General features: G+C 50.5%; 1 protein-coding gene across 1 annotated transcript; it reads left to right on the forward strand.

Annotated features, from left to right (window-relative positions):
- Positions 1 to 5891: 5891 nt before the first annotated feature.
- Positions 5892 to 23058, forward strand: PLEK2 (pleckstrin 2). Its single transcript, XM_040975632.1, has 9 exons — positions 5892 to 6000; positions 12323 to 12487; positions 15291 to 15472; positions 17605 to 17696; positions 17964 to 18151; positions 18359 to 18457; positions 19486 to 19569; positions 21596 to 21674; positions 22552 to 23058. Exons 1-9 carry the CDS (start codon positions 5959 to 5961, stop codon positions 22677 to 22679), a joined length of 1059 nt encoding a protein of 352 aa, XP_040831566.1. The 5' UTR covers positions 5892 to 5958; the 3' UTR covers positions 22680 to 23058.
- The last annotated feature ends 912 nt before the right edge of the window (positions 23059 to 23970 follow it).

Genomic DNA, 23970 nt, shown 5'->3' on the forward strand with positions numbered 1-23970 from the left:
GGCAGTACCTATCTGGACCATGCTGGGCCTGTGGCACAGGAGCCAGGCGGTGGGGCATTTCACCTAGTGGTTAAGACGCCTGTGTCTCCCATCAGAGTCTCTGTTGGCAGCTCCAGCTCCTGATTCCAGCCTGCTGTCAATGCAGACTCTGCATGGGTGATAACTGGGTCTCTGCTACCTCACATGGGAAGCCTGGACTGCATTCCCTGCTCCTGACTCAAGCTCCTGCCCAGCCCTAGCCGATGCGGGCATCTCAAGAGTGGACCAGTAGATGGGAGTTCTCTGTCTCCATATGTGTGTCTGCCTCTCAAGTAAATAAAAAATAATTTTAAAAATTGCTTTGCTCCCTTTTCTTGGCTGTCCTATCCTCCATCCCCTCCCATTCCTACTTTGTTGGAATAAAGAACCTCTTAGCTACCTCAACTTTTTTTTTTTTTTCAGAAAGTTGTATTGAGATAGACAATGTGTTTCCATAGTTCAAAGCACGTAAAAGGCTTAGACTGGAGTCAGTAAGCCAAGGAAATACAATTCTGCCCCTACAGTATAAGCACTGAATGGTTGGGTGCGGTATTGTGGTCCATCACCATGGGATCGCCTGATACAAGCTGTAAGATTTGTTTTCTGGAAGACAGATTATAACTTGGCCACAGAAGTCCATGAATAGTGGAAAAGCAAAGCATGATGGCTCAATGGCTAAACCTTCATCTTACAGGCATTGTATCCCATATAGGTACCGGCTCATGTCCCAGCTGCTACACTTCCCATGCAGCTTCCTGCTTGTGGCCTGGGAGAGCAGTCGAGGACAGCCTTGGGACTCTCCACCAACGTGGGAGACCTGGAGGAAGCTCCTGGCTTCAGATGGATTCAGCTCTGGCCATTGCTGCCACTTGGGGAGTGAACCAGCAGATGGATGACCTTTCTTTCTGTCTTTCCTTCTCTCTATAAATCTGCCTTTCCAATAAAAATAAATAAATGTTTAAGAAAAAAAATTGAGGATTAGAGTAAAGGGGATGATGCTGGCACATTAAAATGAGAGTGCAGAAAGTAATAACACCCTATGACAAATCAAGGGAGTTGAATATCTCTGGAGGTATCCATTACCAATACTCCTGCTAACCTCACAAGGCAGGGCTTGGAGGATCCCCAATTAAGAGCATCTATTATATGCTTACTGTATGCCAGCTCACTTCGTAACATCATGTGTTTTGCCCACATAGTCCTTTCAGATGTGTTCCATTCCAGCCTCCCTTTTATAGACAGGTGAGGATAAGTCACTTTCCAAGCAGCATGTGGTAAGAGAGGTAGCATTGACACCCAAGCCCTAAATCCCAGAGCCCACATTCTAGGTAGTGCTGTTCTAGGGTGGTGCTGGTTTGTGACGAGAGAGCAGTGACTTCAGACAGGCCCAGGCATGTGTGACCCGTGCCTCATGGTGCTGAGCAGATTGTAGACCAGTCTGGGTGAATACAAGTCTCTGATAAGTTGCACATGCTGGGGGCTGTAGGCACTGGCCAAGGGACCTCACAATGTCTGTGTCTCTGGGAAGCCCTGGGCTTCCCCACAGTCGGTTCCCACGGAGAGTGGGAGGAATGTGGCTCAGGCTCTCTGCTCTCTTGGCTGATGCACCTGCTGCACTGTAAACTACAGCATCCTCAAGCATGCTACTAGAACCAAAATGAAGCCTGTGACATTGACTCAAGAATCCAGGGAACAGGGTCCATGTGCTGTCTGCGGCTCTGTGCATTGTATATGGGACACACTAGAAGCAAGACTCCTGTCCCAGTGAATGGAGGGACGGTGGGCAGACAGCAGCTTGGCAGGTGGCCTACAGCAAAGCCAGGAATCAGATCAAATTTCTCTTTTGGCTTTTCATGTCTGTATTTCATTTTTTTAGAGATTATTTTATTTATTTGGAGGCAGAGTGACAGAGACAGAGGGAAGTATCATCTATCTTCTGGTCTCTCCCCGAAATGGCTGCAATGGTTGGACCTGGGCTGGTCTGAAGCTAGGAGCCAGGGGCCCCCTCTGGGTTCCACATGGGTGGCAGGGGACCAAGGACCTGGTCCATCTTCCTCTTCTTTCTGGGCATTTGGTGAGAGAACCAGTGGATGGAAGAACTCTCTCTTTCTCTCTCTCCGTATATATATGAAAGATACATAGATAGATAGATAGATAGATAGATAGATAGATAGATAGATAGATAGATAGTAGATATGTCTTTCAAACAAAATGAAACAGAAAACATGTGTTTTAAAAAAGAATTTACCTTTTAGCCTAAAGTTATGTTCTAAGGGACACAGTCACTTAACAGGCTAATCCTCTGCCTACGGCACTAGCATCTTCTACGGTGCACTGGTTCAAATCCCGGTGGCTCCACTTCTGATCCAGTTCCCTGTTTATGACCTGGGAAAGCAGTGGTGGATGGCTCAAGGCCTTGAGGCCCTTCACCAGCACAAAAGACCTGGAAGAACCTCCTGGTTTCAGATAGACTCAGCTCTGGCCATTGTAGTCATTTGGGGAATGAAGCCGTGGATGGAAGACCTCTCTGTTGCTCCTGCTCTCTGTAAAATCTGTGTTTCAAATAAAGAGAAATAAATCTTTTTTAAAAATGCTTTAAAAATTATTTGAAGAAATCAGAGATGTGCAAAATGTTTATGTAAAGAAGTAGTTATCACATTAGTTATATAGTGAAAAAGGCAATTCAACCTAAAACAAAGTGATTAAATACACTATAATATGGTCATGATGAAATCCTAAGAAGTCACTAAACTTATTTTTTTAATGATCTGGTAAGATGTTTATTAGCTGTTGTAAATAAAGAGAGATAGGCAAGATTCCAATTTTTGGTTCAAATCTGATAGAAGTATACATATTTAAAATATTAGTCGTGGGCCTGGCACAGTAATCTCATGGCTAAAGTCCTCGCCTTACATGTGCCAGGATCCCATAAGGGTGCCAGTTCTAATCCTGGTGACCCCACTTCCCATCCAGCTCCCTGTTTGTGGCCTGGGAAAGCAGTATAGGATGGCCCAAAGCCTTCGGACCCTGCACCCTTGTGGGAGATCTGGAAGAAGCTCCTGGCTCCTGGCTTCAGATCAGTTCAGCTCCAGCCACTGCGGCCACTTGGGGAGTGAATCATTGAACAGAAGATTTTCCTCTCTGTATATCTGCCTTTCCAATAGCAATAAATAAATCTTTAAAAAATATGAAAAAGTTTTATTTTTAAAAATCAAAATATTAGGCTCAGTGGTTATGACACCAGTAACAACTCCTGGGTCCCACGTCAGGATACTTGGGTTCAATTCCTGACTCCACCTCCCTACTGATCTCCAAAAATTAAAATATTAGTCATCTATTTGAGTGATAGGATTTGAGTGGTTTTATCCTTTTTGGTATTTTTTATGCTCTCCAAGGCACACAAATTCATTTTCACAGTCATAAGCACTCAGAGGAACATTTTCCTATTGCAGATGGACCCTTTGCAGCCCGCGTAGCCACCCTCTCACGCCCAATGCTCTGACACATGTCATGCCCGCGTTCGCCAGGAGCCAGCCTTGCTGTAGACAGCTCTGTATCCAAGGTATCCGAGCCTAGCTTAGCCACTGCCTGGCTGCAGGACCGTGAAGATGTTGTGTCATTTCTCTGGGCCTGGGGCATCTTCCCCTATAACATGAAGTGTCTGATTAAAGGATTTTTAAAGATGAGATTCAGAGATTCGGGTAAATACATTGGGGATTGTACTGTGATACCCTGTGCTCACTATACAGCTCTGAATCACAGGACTCTGACACAGAGAAAGCTAAAGGAACCGCTCTCTAATGGTGGAATCTCACATCAGACGGTGAATCACCCACACCTAAACACTAGCCTAACAGCTGTCACATACAACTCTGGGCGTGATCTGGCCCGTGGTGACAAAGACCTCTAAGGGTCAGTGTCCCTGTGCCACCATCCTGCAGCCCCAGGAGGGAGAGGAAGATGTGTCTGCTTGGAGGAGGAAGGCCAGACTTTGGGTGTGGAGCTTCCTTCCCTGGCCCCTGTCCTCCTCACCCCGCAGCTGTTCCCTGCTGCCTGCTTCCTCTGTCTCCATGGGCTTCCCTGTGGCTGAACAGGGCTGATGTCAGAGTGGTTTCCTGGTGGCTGGTGGTTCAGTCACCACGGCCTGGGAAGTAAGGGATGTGACTCACGCCTCAGGTCATGAGTCAGACAGGTGGGCTGCCCCCCAGGGGTTTCTCCAGCACTGGAAGTTGCCCTGGGCAGGGGCACTGCCTGGCAACAGAACCCCCCATTTTTCTCCCTTTCCCACTCATGAATTCCTCTTGTGCAAGAAAACACCGTGCCTTCGAAGCCTCAGACGTTGCAGCCGCTGGAGAGCCAAGACAACTCTGTGAGGGACAACAGACCGCAGAGGGTGAGACATGTCCAGCCCCACCTCCCAGGTGCTCCCTGGCCCCGCTTCAGAGCTGGGGCACTTTCTTGCAAAGCAAGTGCCTATTCAGTGCCCTGGTACTGTGTGTCCCTGGGCAAGCTGGAGAACTGTGGCCTGGCTGCGGAAGGTGCTGAATTGCTCGAGGTCCATTCTGAAACGGAATGCGAGCCCCCTTGCTTTTGAACTTGCTGGCAGATCTGAAAGTCCATCAGCCTTCACCCAGGCAGCACAGGGCCACGGACTCGGCTGGGTTTTCTTGGGGAGCTGGGTGTATACCTGCAACATCTACGCAGGTTCAGCCATGTGGTTATCACTCCAGGGCAGGCACTCGAGATGGGGGGAGAATCTCCTATTAGAGAGATTGTGAAAGGTGCCCTGGCTTGCCCAGAGCCTAGGACCCTTCTTCCACCCCTGAAGCACAATGCAGATAACCACTATGAGGACTGTGGCCTAAGGGCAACCCGCCTGGACCAGGTCTACTGACCCTTGTGATTCAATGGATCACACTGTTACAGCACACTGTGACGGATCCTACCCACCTTCCAAATATGGAGGCATTTTCACTTTACAAAGTATTGCATTGAAATATTATTTACCTAGGGCCCGGCATGATGGTTCCATTGGTTAATCCTCCCCTTGCAAGCGCTGAGATTCCATGGGAGCACCGGTTCCTGTCCCAGTTGCTCCACTTCCCATCCAGCTCCCTGCGTCTGGGAAAGCAGTAGAGCACGACCCAAAGCCTTGGAACCCTGTGCCCGTGTGGGAGACCCGGAAGAAGCTCCTGGCTCCTGGCTTCAGATGGGCTCAGCGCTGGCTATTGTGGCTACTTGGGGAGTGAACCTGCAGATGCAAGATCTTTTTCTTCTCTCTGTAATTCTGACTTCCCATCAAAGGTAAATCTTAAAAAAAAAAAGTATTTACCTAGATAAATAAGTGCCTTGGCACTCCTTTAAATTTGGCTCTTACCGATGGACTCTAGAGCTTTAGGTTCTTGGGAAGGGTATTTCTGGGGCAGAGACTGGGCCTGTCCCCGTGAAACCTAAGTCCTTAGGGCGAGGAACCCTGCTCCTCCCTCAGCAGAGGCCGGAAAGAAGGTTCCCAGCCTGGGCCCACCCTTAGGAAGCTTCCAAATCCTTCAAGTCCTTTGAGCTCCAATTCTTTCGATGCACGTTCATCAAGGAAGCCAAATGTCAGGCAAAGCGCCTGGCAAAGGTCTGGGGGAAAGCAAGCTACAAGAGGAAGAGGCGCAGCGTGCACTTGGATGGGGCGCCCAGTCCGGGCGGGGCTGGCAGGTTCTAACCTTAAGGGCAAACCGCGGGACTCCCGAAGTACCTGCAGGTGGAAACTTCAAAATTCCAGACCCAGCTTGACTTCCTGCCCGGGAGGCCCCGCGGCCACTGGCGCTGGCCCCGAGCCAGGGAGGCGTCGCCCCAGCCGCGTCGGAGCCGCTTCCTGCGCGCGGGTTGCGCGGGCGCCCGCCGGCGGAGCGCGAGAAGCCGGGACAGCGCACCTGGGCCGGCCCCGGCGACATGGAGGACGGCGTGCTCAAGGAGGGCTTCCTGGTCAAGAGGGTGAGTGCGCACCAGAGCCTAGGAGCCTGGGGACCTTGGCCTACGGGAGCTTTGGGACAGCCGTGCCCGGGTGGCCCCGTTCCCTAATGGGAGAATGGGATCAGGCTGCAAGGGACCGGGCCTGGCTGCGGGAACAATGGGGAGGGTGGAAAATGGACTTCGGAGAAAACTTTTTAAGATAGGAGAACCGAGGCCACGCGCAAGCAACGGTGAGCGCCCCGCCTGTTTAGTGCACTTTGGACGCAAAAGGCGACTTAACTGAAGTAGCTTGTTGAACTATGATGAATAGTATATTTAAATATAATTTGTGAAACTGACATAGATTTGCTGCATGGTTTACAACCACCTGGAATGCACTTGGCTGCTTGAATCCTCTTCTGTACCACCAACACTAACCACTTCCACCAAGCAAAAAACAAAAGCTGGAAGAGGATGGTACACAGGTGGGAGTGGGTGGGTGCTGTGGTCAAGGCCCAGCCTACTCCCATGGACCCCCAGACCCTTTCCTGTCTGCCCAGAGCTGTGCGTGGTGGGTAGTGCTGTCATGCTCTTACAGATGAAGAACACTGCATTTGTGGGCCCAGAGGAGTCGCAGCTGGGACTAGAACCCCTGTTCTGACCCTCTGTCCATAGCCCCTCCCGGTCACTGCATGCAGCAGGTCAAACAGCAGGCAATGCCTGGGGTCAGGAAACTGAAAGAGTGGCTGGAAGGGGAAGTTTTGTATTCTACAGGTAGATTTGATGCTTAACACTAAACATTTATATTTGCGTAAAGTGGAGTGTGAGGTTTTCGAAGGCTAGGGGACAAACCCGAGGACTTTCTTTCAGTGTTTCCAGCTCTGGGCAGGGGAGGATGACAGAGGAAGGGGCTTTCCCTTCCCTGCCCTTCCCTGGTTGGCAGTTTCCCCCTCCCCACCCAGTCTCCCCGCCCGCTCCCCCAGCCTTTGGCCTCGAAGACTCAGACCTGCTTGCCTCCAAAACACATCAGTGTTTGCTCGCACATTATTTGATGCTGGAGGGTGCGTGGGTTATCTGCTCAAAACTGTGTGCAGGGAGGCTGAGGCCATATCCAAGGTCATAATGGACACAGGCAGGCCACAGCTCACACCGACTCTGTGCCCCCCAGGATTGGCAGGTGTCACACAGGGTATGCAGGTGACTGTGTCTTGGAGAAACCACTTGTGGTACTTTCTGTCGTCCCCTCCTTTACGCTGCTTGTAAGGGATGCAGAGTGTGTGACGTGGGCAGCGGTGGGTGGGTTGGAGTGTTTGTAGCTGGGTCCTGGTTTGGGGGGCGAGGACTGTCCTTATATTGATTCCCACCACCTTGCAAGGGGACCTCCACCTTGCCTCATTGGAGGAGGGCTTAAGCTATAGGGTTTCCCAGGATGGTCTGATCAGGAAATTGAGGATGCAGAAAAGCGAAGAGGCTCAAACAGGTCTGGCCCCCAAAGTGGAACTGAAACCCGTAAAGCTCATTCCAGCCAACCCTGAGGCTGTGATTTGGAGGCAGACTGAAGCTAGCAGAAGCCACGCCCCCTCCTTCAGGTAAGGGAGTGGCCCCAGTTCCCAGACAGTGAGGTCCCTACCCAGTTATCCCCTCAGGCCTTTTTCTCTTCCATCCCCCTTTTCACTTTCTCCTGCGAGACAGCGAGCCGCCTCCCCCCCCCCCCCCCCCCCCGTGTGCACTGGAAAAGGCACAGGCTTGTGACAGTGGGTTGCCTAAATTTAGGAGGTCTTAGAGCCCCAAGGTGCCACAGGGCTCACCCAGGAGGCCACAGTGATGACAAGAAATCACCTGCCTGGGCAAAGCTGGAGACAGACAGGCAGGGGCACAACAGATTTGGCTCTGAAACCCGCCCAGACAAGAACAAAGCAAACTGCAGGCAAAATGCAGGGAACTCAGGGGGCCTGGCTCTCTGGAGAGCAAGGAGACATGGAGGTGTGCCTCTGCTGTGGCTAGGAATGCCAATTTGCTAGGAAGCAGGGGGATGGAGCAGGCAGTGGGCCAGTGGTGAAGGCCTGCGTCCCCCCACTGGAGAGTCTGGGCTAGGAAGCAACGGGGGCAGGATGGAGCAGACAGTGGCCAGTGGTCAAGGCCTGCATTCTCCCACCAGAGGGCCTGGGCTTGGTACCCAGCTTCAGCTCTGGGCTCCAGCTTCCTGCTGCTGCTGGGAGGCAGTAGCGATGGCCCAAGGAATAGTTCCTGCCGCCCATATCGGACCCCTGAATTGAATACCTGGCTCCTGGTTCCCCCCTGGTGATGGTATGTGGGGACTGAACCAGCAGATGGAAACTTTCATATACATTCTCTCTGTCGTTCTCTCACTCTTGCTCTCTTCAGGCAGTAGCACTTCAGGCGTTGCTCTTGAACACCTTGGCGATGGTCACTCCAGCCTAGGAGTTTTGAACTTCATACCCAGTTGTTTTCATCATCCACATTTCTCGTGAAGTTGCAGGACTCTGGTCTAAGGAAACAGTGTACAGCTTCCTGAACACAGCATTATTTATGAATGAAAAAAACGACTGGAAAGTACCTATGTGTACTCCCATATAAAAGGGTGACTAAGTAGTTTATGGTGACACACATGTTAAAACTGCTTATAGTTATAAAACGCAAAGATTCAAAAGGTAAATGATATGAGGAAAGAAAAATAGGCATCGAAGCACAAAGGGCTTCTAGAGGTTGGAAATCCAAAATCAAGGTGTTGATAGGGCCTGCCGTTCTTTAGGACTGGAATCCTTTCCCCCTATCCCCCCACTGTAGCCATGCCAGGATCTGGGTTATTATATAAAAGAGTTTCAAAATGCTCTTGGAAAGTGGAATTATAAGATGCGCATTTTGGTGGGAAAGGAAGCTGAAGTTCATGCACATGAGGAGCTTTTTTAAAAGTTCATGGGAATTGTACATGATGAAAAAAGCCATGCATTGATTTCAAATTTTTTTTTTGCCTCCATCAAAACATCTTTAATGCCATTTTCCATGAGCTTTTTGAAATACATGCATGTTTAGATTGTTTTCCTTTTTTTGTGTGTGTGTCATGATTATAAACAATGCTGCTATAACAGTCTCAATGCCTAAACCCTTTTCTGAAGTGGAATTGTTGGGGTCGAAAGATTTGAGCATTTTCATGAAGATCACCAGCTTTTCTCAATGTTCTGACTCATGCCTTCTTGCTACTCCTTCTCTTCTGGGCTGCCGTGAGCATGGTTGCTCCTGACACTGTTCTTTTCTAGCAGCTTTGAACAGTGGGATTTCATGGAGCATATTAAATAATTTGGGAATATTGGAGAGGTCAGTGAATTGGACTAGGATGCTAGGTGGTCAACAGTGATGCAGATAGAAGTGCCCAGTGGTACCAAGTTGATGCTGTTTCCATTGGAAGCCCCTTCTGGAGTATGATTCACACTGTTTGCCATTTGTCCTTGGAAACTCTAGAACTGGCTGTCGGAAGAACCTGTTCTGCTACTGCCCTTGCCAAAAACGTCAGTTTCCCCATGTTTGGTTGCTGTAAAGTGTGTGCTATTGCACCAGGAATGGGATGGCAGAAGCGTGATGCGTGTGGTCACATGTTTGATCCTTAAGTGTAAGGAATTCTGGGATATGTCAGGTTATATCTATTCGTTACAACATCTCTACCTTTGTTGTGTTCTGCTCAACACCCCCTTACATATCCAGCTGCTAATGTCGCAGACTGGGTGGCTTAAACAACAGAGTTCTGCAGACTGCAAGTTCAAAAAAGCCAAAGTATAGGCAGGTTTGACGACTTCTTCTTCTTTTTAAGATCTATTTATTTTTAATTGGAAGTCAGATTTTACAGAGAGAGACAGAGAGAGGTCTTCCATCTGCTGGTTTACTCCCCAAATGGCCACAATGGCCAGAGCTGGGACAGTCTGAAGCTTCTTCCTGGTCTCCCACATGGTTGCAGGGTCCCAAGGCTTTGGGTCATCCTTCACTGCTTTCCCAGTCCTTAAACTGGATGGGAAGTGGAGCAGCCAGGACACGAGTCGATGCCCATGTGGTATGAGGGCATGGCTAGGTGGAGGATTAGTCTGTTAGTCTGCCATGCCCAGCTCCTGTTTAGGGCTTCTCTGGAGGTCCTTCTTTTTGTCTTGCAGGTGACCTTCCTTCATGCTCAGGCCCTGCTGGTGTTTCTCTGCCTGTCCACATTTTCTCTCCTTATAAGGTCATCCATCAAATTGCATTTGGGCCCTTCCTACTGGGCTATCTTAATCACCCCTTGAAAGACCGCATCGCTAAATTTGGTGATGGTCACATTCTGAGGTTCTGGGGTTGGGCCTGTTTATTTTGGAGGCACAGAATTCATCTGACACCTTTGATTGTTGTGTTTTTTGTTTTGTGCCTTGGCTTCTTGTTTTTGTTTTGTTTTTGAGAGACAGGGAAAGAGAGATAGAATGAACCATCTGTTGGTTCATTCCCAAAATGTCCTTCATGGCCCAGGACTGGGTCACACTGGAGTCAGGAGCTGGCAGTTCTATCCAGGTTTGAGCTGTTACCCCTGCCTCTCAGGTCTGCACAGGGCAGGGAGGCAAGGTGCAGTCAGGACCCCAAACCCAAGTACTCCAATGCGAGACGCAGGCATCTTCACTGCCTCTCTGGACACCTGCTCAAACACCTGCGTTTGGAGGTTTCACCTCTGCACCTTGCACCAGTCTCGGACAGTCGATTTGGGTTTCATTCTCTTCTCCCTTACGGAGGCACGAGCAGTGACAGCCTTCAGTTCTTCAGTTCCACCCTGATGCTCAGGCGAGTCCTGCTGGTGCTGCCCTGGGGCCTGCTCTGTGGGCAGCTGAGACAGGGCTAAGGGAAGAATAGACGCGAACCTCAATAACTGCGGGCTAAGACGCTAGTTTTTTGGTTTGTTTCTTTTGGTTTTCCTGTGTCAGTAAAATTGTCGCTCTTCAGGCCACATTCAGATTCTAAGTAAGGAACAAAATGAAGAAAGCAAAAAAACGTAAAATTCAGGTGGATAGCATGAGTTCTTTCACGTGAACTGCTTGTTCATGAATGAAGCTGAGGCATGTTTAGTAAACTCTCAGATGAGCTCAGTTTTATGTTTATTTTTCTTAAAAATTTTTTAGACGTTAAATTTGGTTTTTTGAGAAAGTGGGTGCTGTCCCATGTTCGGGCTCACTCGCCAAATGCCTGCAGGGTTCAGGCTGAAAGCCAGGTCAGGAACCAGGGCTTCCGTGTGGGTGACAAGGGCGCAACGACTTGGGCCATCATTGCTGCTGTACATTGCTGCAGTACATTTGAAAGAAGTTGGACCAGGAGTTGGAATGGGACATTGAACTTAGGCACTGGGATAGGGGTCAGGGGCCTCTTCACCCCTAGGCTAAACACTGGTTCTGCTATAAATTTTATTTGGTTGCCATAGGAACTTCCGTTTGCAGACAAGTCAGTGCTGACGAGGTGTGTTTGCATATAAATAGCTTCCGTGCAGGAGTTCTTTTGGCAGCCTTTGCTTCCCTCACAGCTCTCTGTTGTGTGTTGAGCTGGGGGAGAATCCACAGCGGATGGGAGCAACAGCAGGGGCCTGTGGTAGCAACAAGTCCTGGGAAGGAGATGAAACAGAGCAGTGTCTGATTCAGAGGAAACTCCGTTAGTGAGGAGCTAGCCTTAACCTGAGCCTGCTAGACCCCTTCCTTCTTTCCTTCCTTCCTTCCTTCCTTCTTTCCTTCCTTCCTTCCTTCCTTCCTTCCTTCCCTCCTTCCTTCCTTCTTCTTTCTTTACTTTCTTTCTTTTTAGTGCAAAGGCAGATTTACAGAAAAGACACAAGGAAATCTTCCATCCTCAGGTTCACTCCCCAGATGACCCCAAACCCAGGGGTTTGGCCAGGCTTCAATGCCCGGAGCTTGCAACTACTCCATGTGAGTGGCAGTGGCCTGGATTATCATAATGGCTGCTCTCCCAGGCCATTAGCAGGGAGCAGGATCAGAAATGGAGCATCTGGGACTTGAACCGGCACCCATCTGAGATGCTCATGCTGCAGGTGGATTATTAACCTACTATACTGACCAAGCAGCTGCAAAAAATAAATCTTTTAAAAATAAAAACTGAGAACTAGAAAAAACTTGCTGCTGGCTTTACAGGTAAGTGATTTTTTCCCCCCTTCTTGTTTGTGTTTTGTCGTGTCTTTGAAGGTTTTTTAAGCCAGATAGGAGCTAGAAAGTCAAAGCCAAAGGTCTTTGCTTCAGCATGAAATCCAGACGCGAAAGCGGCTCTTGCCCTGCGGGAAAGTGTGTTCACTTGCGGGGTCAATGTGCTCTTGTGCCCTCAACCGCCTCCTGCCTGTCTCTAGGGCCACATCGTCCACAACTGGAAGGCTCGCTGGTTCATCCTCCGCCAGAACACGCTGCTCTATTACAAGCTGGAGGGGGGTCGGAGAGTGACCCCTCCCAAGGGCCGGATCCTCCTGGACGGCTGCACCATCACCTGTCCCTGTCTGGACTATGAAAATCGTCCTGTAAGTGAGAGCCCCTCCTGCCCAGCTCCTCCTTGCCCCACACAACTCGAGCTGCTTTGGGGGAGATGGTGTGAGGAATTGGAATTTTTGAGGGTTATTATTGGAAACTGGGACTCAAATCCTGGCTTCCCCTTGTGCCAGGTATGGAGTCTTTGTTGTTTATTTGAAAAAGTGGGATGAGGTAGGGGCTCAGCTGGCTATTCTTCCGCCTGCAAGTGTCAGCATCCCATATGGGCACTGGTTGGTGTCCTGGCTGCTCCACTTTCCATCTAGCTCCCTTCTTGTGGCATGGGAAGACAGCAGAGGAAGATGGCCCAAAACCTCCACCTGCAACTGTGTGGGAGACCCACGGGGAGCTCCTGGCTCCTGGCTTCAGATCAGCTCAGCTCTCTGGTGGTTGCAGCCACACTAGGAGTGAACAGTGGATGAAAGATCTTTCTGTCTCTCCTTCTCTCTGTAAATCTGCATTTACATTAAATATATATATATATATTTTTAGAAAAAACAGTGTGATGAGATAATTGCACTGGATGTTCCACATGCTTATGAGGATCCTGAAAGCAGTGGTGTGTGGAAACACTTGTAGATGAGGAAGCAGTCACTACATTCGAGTGAGTTGTTGCTGCTTGGTTGGTGCTCAGGTTGATGGTTTTTATTCACCTAGGAATACATGTTCCAGAAGTGGAGAGAGCTGCAACTTTACCATTAGAAGAGTGTAGGGATTGGGACCGGCACAATAGTTCAGTGGCTAAATCCTCACCTTGCAAGTACCGGGATCCGGTATGGGTGCTGGTTTGTGTCCCCGCTGTTCCACTTCCATTTAATTCCCTGCCGGTGGCCTGGTATAGCAGTAGAGGATGACCCACAGCCTGGGACCCTGCACCCATGTGGGAGACCTGGAAGAAGCTACTGGCTCCTGGCTTTGGACTGGCTCAGCTCTGGCTGTAGTGGCCACTTAGAGAGTGAACCAGCAGATGAAAAATCTTTCTCTCTGTATCTCTGTTGCTCTCTGTAAATCTGCCTTTCTAATATAAATTAATAAATCTTTTTAAAATAAAGATTTATTTTTTATTTTTAATGGAAAGTCAGATATACAGAGGGGAGGAAAAACAGAGAGGAAGATCCTCCGTCCGATGATTCGCTCCCCAAGTGAGCACAACGGCTGATGCTATGCCGATTCAAAGCCAGGATCCAGGAACTTCTTCCGGGTATCCCACACGGGTGCAGGGTCCCAAGGCTTTGGGCTGTCCTATACTGCTTTCCCAGGCTACAAGCAGGGAACTGGATGGGAAATGGAGCTGCTAGGACACTACTTATATTGGCTAAAGGCTGGGCTTTGGAAAGTGATTAGATTGGATTAGTTGGTTTTGTTTGTTTGTTCTTTTTTTTTTTTAACTTGAAAGGCAGAATCAGAGAGAGAATATTTTCCAACTGCCAATTCACTACCTGAATGGCTACAACAGCCGAAACTAGAACAGGGTGAAGCCAGGAACCAGAAGCTTCTTTCAGAGCTCCCATGAGTACTGGCCACCTTCTGCTGATTTCCCAGCTGCATTTCCAGGGAGCTGGATCTGAAGTGGAGCAGAGGTGACTCAAACTGGCTCCCATACAAGATGCTGTCATTGCAGGGAGTGGCTTTACCCACAATGCCACAACATCAACCCTAAATAAAAATCTTTAAAACAAAATTAATAGGAGTAGGTGTTTGGCATAGTGATTAAGTCACCTCTTGGTATATTCACATCCGTGTTAGAGTCTCTGGTTTAAGGATTTATTTATTTTTACTGGAAAGGCAGATTTACAACGAAAAGGAGAGACAGGAAGACCTATCTGCTGGTCGACTCCCCAGATGGCTGCGATGGCTGAAGCTGATCTGATCAGAAACCAGGAGCTGGAGCCTCCTCCAGGTCTTCCACGTGGGTGCAGGGTCCCAAGGACTTAAGCCATTTTCTGCTGTTTTTGCAGGCCATAAGCAGAGAGCTGGATGGGCAGTGGAACAGCTGGGACACGAACTAGAGCCCGTATGGGATCCCAGCACTTGCAGGCAGAGGATTATCCTGAGGAGCCACTGTACAGGCCCAAGTGGCTGGTTTGAGTCCCAGCTACTCCATTTACAGTTCAGCTTCTGTTAATGTGTATCCTAGGAGACAGCAAATGATGGTGCAAGTCGCTGGGCGTCTGTCGTCTGCGTGGGCTCAGGTTGAGTTCTAGAGCAATGGCTTCAGCTGCCCCAGCTGTTGCAGGCATTTGGGGAAAGAGCCAAACTCGGGCGTCTCTCTCTCGCTCTCTCTGATTTTAACATAAAGTCAAAATAAATGCATAATTTAAAATGTTTATTTGAGATGCAGTGTGACAGAGGAAGAGGGAGAAAAAGGAGAGAGGTAAAGAAAGGCAAAGAGCCCTTCTGTCTGCTGGTTCACTCCTCCAGAAGACTTCACCAGCCGGGTCTAGGCCAGGTCAAAGCCAGCGGACAGGAACGCCGTCCTCGTCTCCCACGTGGGTGGCAGGGGCCCCAGCCCTCGGTCATCCTCTGCTGCTTTTCCTGGCACATTGGCAGGAAACTGGATTTAAGTGGAACGGTCAGGACTTGAACCAGCACCCTGATCTAGGATACCAGTGTCACACATGGTGGCTTAACCCACTGTGTAATCAGCGCTGCCCCTACCAAGGGAATCTTTCGACAACCACCTGCTTGAGTGTGAGCAAGGGTCTGGGGCCCCAGGCAGTCAGTGGACTCCCATCGACTCCTCGAATTGCCATGGCCAGTGTGGCATTTTTTTCAGCACTCTGCCTCTTCCTGCAGCTCCTCATTAAGCTGAAGACGCGGACAGCCACCGAGTACTTCCTGGAAGCATGTTCTCGGGAGGAGAGGGATGCCTGGGCCTTTGAGATAACAGGGGCTATTCACGCAGGGCAGCCGGGGAAGGTCCAGCAGCTCCATATCCTGCAGAACTCCTTCAAGCTGCCCCCTCACATCAGCCTGCAGTGAGTGCCCTGCCCCGTTGCCCTGCCTTGCTGGAACCCCTCCTGTTTGTGGGTGGAGGGAGGAAGCCCAGGCTCTGCCATGGGCTCTGATTGCTACCCCAGATCCTCAGCCGTCCCTGTCTTGTTGAATGATTTCCATTGTATTTTTCTCTACCTGAAAGTGGCCAGGGATCCTCACCCTATGCATCTGTGTAACTTCTTAGCTTTTTTTTTTTTTCAATTTTTATTTTTAAAAGATGTATCTTTTAAAGATGCATTGGCTTAGAGGCTAGTCCTCCACTTGTAGTTCCTGTAACCCATATGGGCACTGGTTTGATCCTGGCTGTTCCATTACACATCCAGCTCCCTGCTCACGGCCTGGGAAAGCAGTGAAGGATGGGCCTCAGCACCCACGTGGGAGACCTGGAAGTTGCTCCTGACTCCCAGCTTCAGACCTACCCAGCTTGGGCCATTGTGACCATTTGAGGAATGATCCAGCAGATGGGTGATTTCTCTGTTTCTCCCCTTCTGTTTCTCCTTGTAACTTGGACTTTCAAACAAAATAAATCTTAAAAAAAAAAAAATTGTTTGAAAGGTAGAGTTACAAAGAGAGATCATCCATTTGCTGGCTCAATTCCTGAAATGGCCACAATGGCTGGGGCTGGGCCAGGCCAAAACCAGGAACCAAGAGTTCCACCCAAGTCTCCTACATTGGTGGCAGGGGGCCAAGCACTTGAGCCATCTTCTGCTGTTCTCCCAGGTCCGTTAGCAGGAAATGAAGCAACTGGGACTCGAACCAGCACCCTATATGGGATGTCAGTGTTGCAGGTGGTGGCTTTGCTCACTGTACCACAGCACCAGCTTTTCCTTTTGATTTCTCTCCTTGTTAGTGAATAAGGCAGACACCCCATTTTCATTCAGCCAGGGTGGTCAGAGCCACGTCACAGCCTCCCAGGACTCTCCATCAATCACGTCACTGGTTGCTTCTGGCTGGCTGGGGCTCCTCATTCATTCAGCAAGTCAGTATTGAGTGCCTGCTGCATGCCATGCACTATTCTGGGTGCTCGGCAGATGCAAATGCGAATAAGCAAAGTCTTATCCCAGGGGCTTGGCAACTGAGGACATGAACAAGAAATGATAGTGGCTTCTATCAGTGGCAGTAATTGTCTCCCAGGGCAGAAGGAAAGCTGGGCCGTGGTGGAGGTGATCTGGCAAGGGAAGGCCGTGGGAAGGCAGTGCCCATCAGGGAAGGCCTTTAGTCTGCAGGAGACCACTCTTGACCTTGTGGGCAGGAGCACTGTGGCACCTCTCAGTGACGTGGTGTCAGTGAGGTCCTGGCCGACCCCGACTCCAGCCCTGGCACGAAGTCTGTGGCTGTGCAGCTGGTGCGTACAGGGCCTGCTGAGCTGTGTGGGGGTTGGAAGGAGCGGTGGAGGACTGAGATGGCGATTTTGAGGAACAGCTGCAGGAGCGGGGCCTTGATGTAATCACTCAGGGAGAATGACCCGCCGTTGCCCGCTCCTGTTTCTCAGGTGAAAGTCACAAGTCTTTTCCTTTTTTTCTAGATTTATTTTTATTTGGAAGATTGAATTAATAGAGTGAGAAGGAGAGACAAAGGAAAGATCTTTCATCTGCTGGTTCACTCCCCAAATGGCCACAGTAGGCAGAGCTGAGACGATCCAAAGTCAGAAGCCAGGAGCTTCTTTCGGGTCTCCCACCTGCGTGCAGGGCCCCAAGCACTTGAGCCTTTGTTGCTTTCGCAGGCCATTATCAGGTGGCTGGATTGGAAGTGGGGCAGCCAGGACTCAAACCAGCATCCCTATAGGATGCCACCACTATAAGCTGAAGCTTAGCCTAATGTGCCGTGTTAACAGCCCTAGTCCCAAAGTAATGTATGTTTGATTCAGAAATCACAGGACATTTAGAGAATCAAGAAGAAGAAAAATAGTATCTAAAAATCCACCTTTTCAAAATCTGCTAAGGGGATGCCTCCTTCGTTGGATGTCACACTGTACCCTCGGTAGTGGCCCTCCTCTGTGCCTGCTGGTGTTGAGGAGGGGGCCCTCCCGTGTGCCCGCCAGTGTTGAGGGGGCCCTCCCGTGTGCCCGCCGTTGATGAGCAGGGTCTCTCGCCTTTGCCTTCCTTTTGTGTAGTCGCATCGTGGACAAGATGCATGACAGCAGCAGCGGGATCCGCTCAAGCCCCAACACAGAGCAAGGAAGCACCTACAAAAAGACCTTCCTAGGTGAGCCTGCCTCTTCCAGGGCCTGGGCCGGCCAGTGGCCACTTGACACCTGCTCAGGCACATGCTTGCCAGCTCCTCCGGAGGCCAGAGTAGCCTGCTGGGCAGTGGGCTGGCCTGGGATGACCACAGCTGAGTGGCAACAGGTGTGGCCTTGCGTCTGTTCTTGGAGAGCTCCGGCAGCCCGCTCGGGAGGTGCGAGCTCTGGCGCCTGGAAGAGGCTGCTCAGTCGTCCCTGGTCACACAGGTGCTGTGCTTGCTTTGCCACAGGCTCCTCCCTGGTCGACTGGCTCATCTCCAACAGCTTCGCCGCCAACCGTCTGGAGGCCGTGACCCTGGCCTCCATGCTCATGGAAGAGAACTTCCTGCGGCCAGTAGGTGCCCGGAGCATGGGAGCCACTCGCTCCGGGGATTTGACGGACCAGTTTCTGGATGACTCCACGGCCCTGTACACTTTCGTGAGTTAAGGAGCGGGTCCCTCTTGACCCTAGCACCGGGGGAGGTGGGGAGGCAGAGGAGAGGGTGCTGAGGGCTCCACAGTTTTAGGGAGAGGCTCGGGGTTCTGGGGAACAGCTTCACCCCAAGACCCTTTCTGTCTGGAGGAATTTCCTCCCCTTCTTCCCCTGAGGCTTTTGTAACAGCGCTTGCTGGCATCTTCCCACCAGGCTGAGAGCTACAAGAAGATAAGCTCCAAAGAAGAACTCAGTCTCAGCTCTGTGGAGCTGAGTGGAGAAGTGGTGAAACAGGGCTATTTGGCCAAGCAGGTGAGGCCGTCTTCGAGCAGGGAGGGCAAGGACCCCCAGGGTGAGGGACAGTGGGTGACAGCCATGATGCACTGTCCACCAGCCGGATGTCCCGTGTCAACTGCGGGCAGCGAGTCCAAGAGCAGGGCACACGTCCCTGTGCTCACCCTCTTTCATACACGTGTGTGTGGATCAGACATGACACTTGTTTTGGAAAAAGTGCACACACACACACACACACACCAGAAGCTATCAAAACACCAAACAATTTCTACACCACTGCCCGTTTGCACGTGTTTCAGAGATCAGTGGCTGGCTTGATGTTTTGTAGCTGTGGGTCCTAGGCCTCTGGATGTGGGGGTCACCCGTGTGGGTCACCAAGTGGGGGAGTCCTTGGATTATCCTCTGCTGCTTTTCCACGTGCATTAACACGGGGAGTTGGCTCAGAAGCAGAGCAGCCGGGACTCAAATGAAACAGCGGCATCACCGGCAGAAGCGTGGCCCACTGTGCCACATGCTTGCACCTTTAGGTTTTTACTGTGTAATTTGTAGCTTCTTGATCTTGGGGGGGTTACCGCATAACGTAGGCACATGTGTACATGCACACGCTGCTGTAGGTTGGTTCCTGGACCGTGCTGCTCCTTGCAGTGTTGGTGGGTCCTGCCTTGCCTGGGAGCTGCTCTGTTGTCTGTCTTCCTTTATGGGTAGTGTCAGGCGTTCTCCTTCCCTCAGTGTCAACTCCCCTGGGCTCTGACAATGTGGAGGCTTCTCCCCTCTTCCCCCCAAAAAGGACTATTAATATTGATGTAGCTTAAAGTTTTTTTCAGACTAAAAGCTGTACAAATGGACACGTCATAATTGGTCATGCTTGCCGTTGTTTTGGTTGAAATGTCCTGACGCGGGGAAGGATGTGAAAGCCAAGTGCAGGACGCATGCCTGCCCTGCTCAGGCTTGCACTGGAGCAGGCTGCCTGGGTGGGGTCTGGCGTTAGCTGCGTGGAGATGGGAAGGAGGGACACGGAGTCGCTGCAATGAACTTCCATCCTGCAGGGGCACAAGAGAAAGAACTGGAAGGTGCGTCGCTTCGTGTTGAGGAAAGAGCCAGCTTTCCTGCATTACTACGACCCGTCCAAGGTGTGTGCTGCCTGTCCCCTGGTCCCAGCACAGCAGGCAGCCACCTGGCCTGGCCTCCTGTCACTCTTGGGGTGTGGGTGGTCTCTTCCCTGCAGTTTCCTTCCTCCCTGTGGGAGGGGCTCGCCGTGATTTGCAGAGAAAAACCAGCCCCCTTACTCTGCACCCCACACTTGCTCCCCCTGGGGCTGGGCCAGCACTGAAGCCAGGTCCTAGGAACATAAGCTAGGCCTACCGTATGGGGCAGGAATCCAGGCACTTAGCTTGTGACTGCTGCCTCCAGCGGTCTGTGCTAGCAGCAGCCAGACCAGGAATTCAACCCCGAGGTCTGGCCGTGATGACTTAATGGCTAACTCCTTACCGTGCAGGTGCTGGGATCTCATACAGGTGCCAGTTTGTGTCCTGGCTGCTCTACTTCCCATCTGGCTTCCTGCTTGTGGCCGGGGAAAGCAATGGAGGATGGCCTAAAGCCTTGGGACCCTGCACCCACATGGGAGATCCAGAAGAAACTCCTGGCTCCTGGCTTCAGATTGGCTCAGCTCCGACTGTTGTGGCTACTGAAGCTTCTTTTCCCTTGTAATATTCAAGCTATAATCCACTAATCATTTTGCTTGTAAAAGACATCATCAAATGCTCACTATCCTGGAAATCAGATAATAAGTTTAAAGTACTGGCTGAGTTCATCGAAATAAGAGGGAAAAATTGGCATTGGGGTGGGCCGCTCAGCCTGGGCTTGGTAAGTGTACGATTTGGTTTTTGAATGAGGGAGGAATAAGCAGTCCCTTGTCCTCAGGCTTCGGGCAGGAGCTCCTGCTGTGAGCTAAGAGCAGGTGAAAGAGGAGGAGGGCTGGCCAAGAGGTTGACCACCATGGCCTCCAAAAAGCACTGTGGGTCCTGTAGGACGGAGTTCAAACTCCCCTGTAGCTTAAGGAAGGAAAACAAGGGATGCAGTGGACACTTCCATGTTGGGTTTCGCTCAGTGTCCAGCCAGCTCGCTTTCCTCGTGCCCTTGATGAAGCCACTGCCTTGGGCATGCCGCCACCACCCTGCAGGCCTTCTGGGACCGGCTTGTTCCCTGGCCCTCACTCTTCCTCCTGCCTTGGCTGCTTGCTCTCTCTGTGCGCAAGTCTCCATCCCGAGGCGGCCCTTGAACCCTGCTGGCCAGGGCAGGGCTCTTCCTCTTTGGAACTGTCTCTCCTTTGGCATTTCATAGCACAAACCTTTCCGGTGGTGGTACTGCTCTGCTTTTTGCTGTCATCTTAGGACGTTGATTATTGATGAATTGAAGGGCTCCTGGGGCCCAAGTTACCTGGTATCTTGCAATTGCTTTGAGTCACCCAGACATACCACAAAGCACAGTTCTGTTTTACACAATGTTTCATGCCAAGTGCAGATCAAGACTTGCCTAAGCATCTCTTTTGATTGGTAAGATGCACACAGGGGTTAAAGAGCCTGGGGCCTGCTTCTTTTCTTTCACTTTCTCTGAAAGGCAAAGAGAAGCAGATGAATCTTTCCTCTGCCAGTCCACTCACCGAGTGCCTGCGACAGCCATGCCTGGGCTGACCTGAAGCCAAGAGCCAGGAGCTTAATCCGGGCCTCCCACATGTGGGGCAGGGATCCCTACTTGAGCCATCAGCTGCCGTCTCCCAGGATGGGCATTGGCAGGAAGGTAGAATCGAAGGTGTGTCCTGGGAGTCTGAACCGAGACATTGCTTCAATGTGGGCTGCAGGTGACCACCAGGTGTCTTCCTTCCTGTGCCAAATGCCTGCCCATGGACTGATGCGTTTTTAACTCAGCCAGGCTGGTGGTAACAGCAGCCTTGGTGGGCACTGTTACTGCTGGCTGTGAAGCAGCAGCGTGGACCTCCTCACGGGGCCATGCAACGTCCAAGTTCAGCTTCATCTTGTCACAAGTGACTTGCACTGACTTCTTTAGCTGGCCTGACCAAGGATAGAGTGAGAAGGATGCACAGTCTTGCCCCTTTGGTATATTTGCCAAGTTCCTAATCCGGTCTCCCTTCCTCTGCAGGAAGAGAACAGGCCAGTGGGTGGGTTTTCCCTGCGTGGTTCACTTGTGTCTGCTCTGGAGGACAACGGTGTTCCCACTGGTAAGGTGCAACTTTGGCGGCCCCAGCCTGGATTTGAAGGTCCATCCTTACCCCAGTAATTCCCCACTCAAGGAAGACTGGCCTTCAGGAACTGAGTAGGGCCCTGTCAAACCGTGGTGCGATTTTTTTTTTTTTTGAAGCTGATTTCAGAGTAAGACAAAAGAGCATTGGGGTGTTCTTGATGTATTCAGAATACAACTAAACATTCCTTTGTCTTCAATATTCTTTTCTCTAACACCTAAAAAGGAACAGCCAACTAACACCTAAAGAACAGCCAAGTCGCACACAGTTCTGCAGGGTTAACATCATACTTTAATACATTTGGTACTTTCACAGTCGCCGGCTGCGTTAGCTTTCATCACCATCATGGAGGGCCCAAGGGAGACACCTTTAGGAAGAGCTCTGGGTAGCTCAAAGTTGTGGAGATTCAGAGTCCAGAGGCTCAGTGAAGGCTGGCTGCAGGACCCCATGGTGGCTGCTGTGGCAGGAGCTTGTATGGGAGCGAGAGGCCTACATCCTGTAAACCGTACCACCACCTATGGCAAGGAAGACAGTGTTGGTCCCATCTTACAGATACGGAAGCTGAGGTTCAAGGAAGTCACAATTTGAAGTCAAGCCTCAAATTCCGTGCTTGCTTTTCACATAAACACATGCATTCTTTGATGGAAATGAACTTGTAGGTTACGGTTAGCACTGGGGCCAGCCATTGAGAGGGCAGGCAGGCCTGAATGTGACAGAGGAAAGCATTTATCTGGTAGATGTCCCTAAGCATACTGTTTGTATTTAAGAAATAGTTCGTTGTACTAGTTCTGTTCTCCAGCTTAAGCTGAAAGTAGACAAGGATATCAACCAGTTTTGTTTTTCTCCCTCTGCCTAGGGGTTAAAGGGAACGTCCAGGGCAACCTCTTCAAAGTGATTACTAAGGATGACACACACTATTACATCCAGGCCAGCAGCAAGGCCGAGCGGGCAGAATGGATTGAAGCCATCAAGAAGCTAACATGACAGCCAGCCGTGGAACAGACCCAGGACTCCTCCCACGCGACCGGACGAACTTCCTGGAGAATGGGCGTGTGCCGGGACTTGCGAGGGAAACATTTCAAACTGCTTAGGAGTGTTGAAGAGCCTCCTTGGATCACACACGGCAGTGCTTCTACCGTCTTCCCTATCTTCAGAAGCCAAGCCACGTGGAAAGGCGAGGCCAGGCTGCAGGTGTGAGACGCTGGGCTTCGGCCCACCCCCAACGGCCATGCCCCGGGTTCCTTTGTTGGACACTGAACACTGGCCGTGCTGTGCCTTAGGTAATAGTCTCATGCGGCTTTCTCTGACATAGTGTCAACGACTTCACTATTTACAATGAATAAAAAACTGACACTTTTGGTTACTAGAATTCCTGCACAAAGTTTTACAGTTCTCAGAGGTTTCCCACCTTCGATTCTGTTGTTCAAGTTGGTTACGAAAACATTTCAAGTGATCTTTCAACAGTTAAAAAAAAAAAAAAATCAAAGGCAGAGGTAGAGTTGACATCTGCTCATTCGCTCCCCACATACACACCGACACGTGGCAGGAACTCAACGTGAGTCCTCACACACTGCCCTCCAGGAGCCAGAATCGGGGACAGAGCCCGGCCACAAACCTGAGCACTGCGATATCAGATACAGACATCCCTAGTGCCACCTTTCTTTTTTTCTTCAAAGATTTATTTATTTTTATTGGAAAGTCAGACACACAGAGAGGAAGATCTTCCCCAAGTGGTGGCAATGGCTGCGACTGAGCTGATACAAAGCCACGAGCTTCTTCCGGGTCTCCCACATGGGCACAAGGTCCCAAAGCTTTGAGCCGTCCCTGACTGCTTTCCCAGGGCACAAGCAGGGAGCTGGATGGGAAGTGGAGCCACTGGGACATGAATCAATACCCATATGGGATCATTATGTGTGCAAGGTGAGGATTTAGCCACTAGGCTACAGTGCTGGGCCTTCTAATGGCATTTTAAATACATCAGTAAACACCTTCGTCTTTTTTTTTTTTAATTGGAAAGTCAAATATGCAGAGAGGAAGATCTGTTGTCTGTTGATTCACTCCCCAGGCCGCTGCTATGGCTAGAGCTGAGCCAATCTGAAGCCAGGAGTCAGAAGACTTTTTGAGGCCTCCCACGCGGGTGCAATGTCCCAAGACTTTGTCATCCTTGACTGCTTTCCCAGGCCGCAAGCAGGGAGCTGGATGGGAGCCATTGTGCTGGGTCCACAAACAAATGTTATTTTAAAAATGAGCTTGTTACAGATTGAATTGATTGAAT

Source organism: Ochotona curzoniae, unplaced genomic scaffold (genome assembly GCF_017591425.1).
Source record: "Ochotona curzoniae isolate NIBS_2020 unplaced genomic scaffold, NIBS_Ocur_1.0 contig_2688, whole genome shotgun sequence".
Lineage (NCBI taxonomy): Eukaryota > Metazoa > Chordata > Mammalia > Lagomorpha > Ochotonidae > Ochotona > Ochotona curzoniae.

Bases quoted from the DNA above. Each gene is read 5' to 3' on its own strand.
- PLEK2 (XM_040975632.1), top strand. From the start codon at position 5,959: ATGGAGGACGGCGTGCTCAAGGAGGGCTTCCTGGTCAAGAGG. The intron at 12,488-15,290 runs GTAAGTGAGAGC...CTCTTCCTGCAG, and splicing joins TGGACTATGAAAATCGTCCT to CTCCTCATTAAGCTGAAGAC. The intron at 21,675-22,551 runs GTAAGGTGCAAC...CCCTCTGCCTAG, and splicing joins GGACAACGGTGTTCCCACTG to GGGTTAAAGGGAACGTCCAG.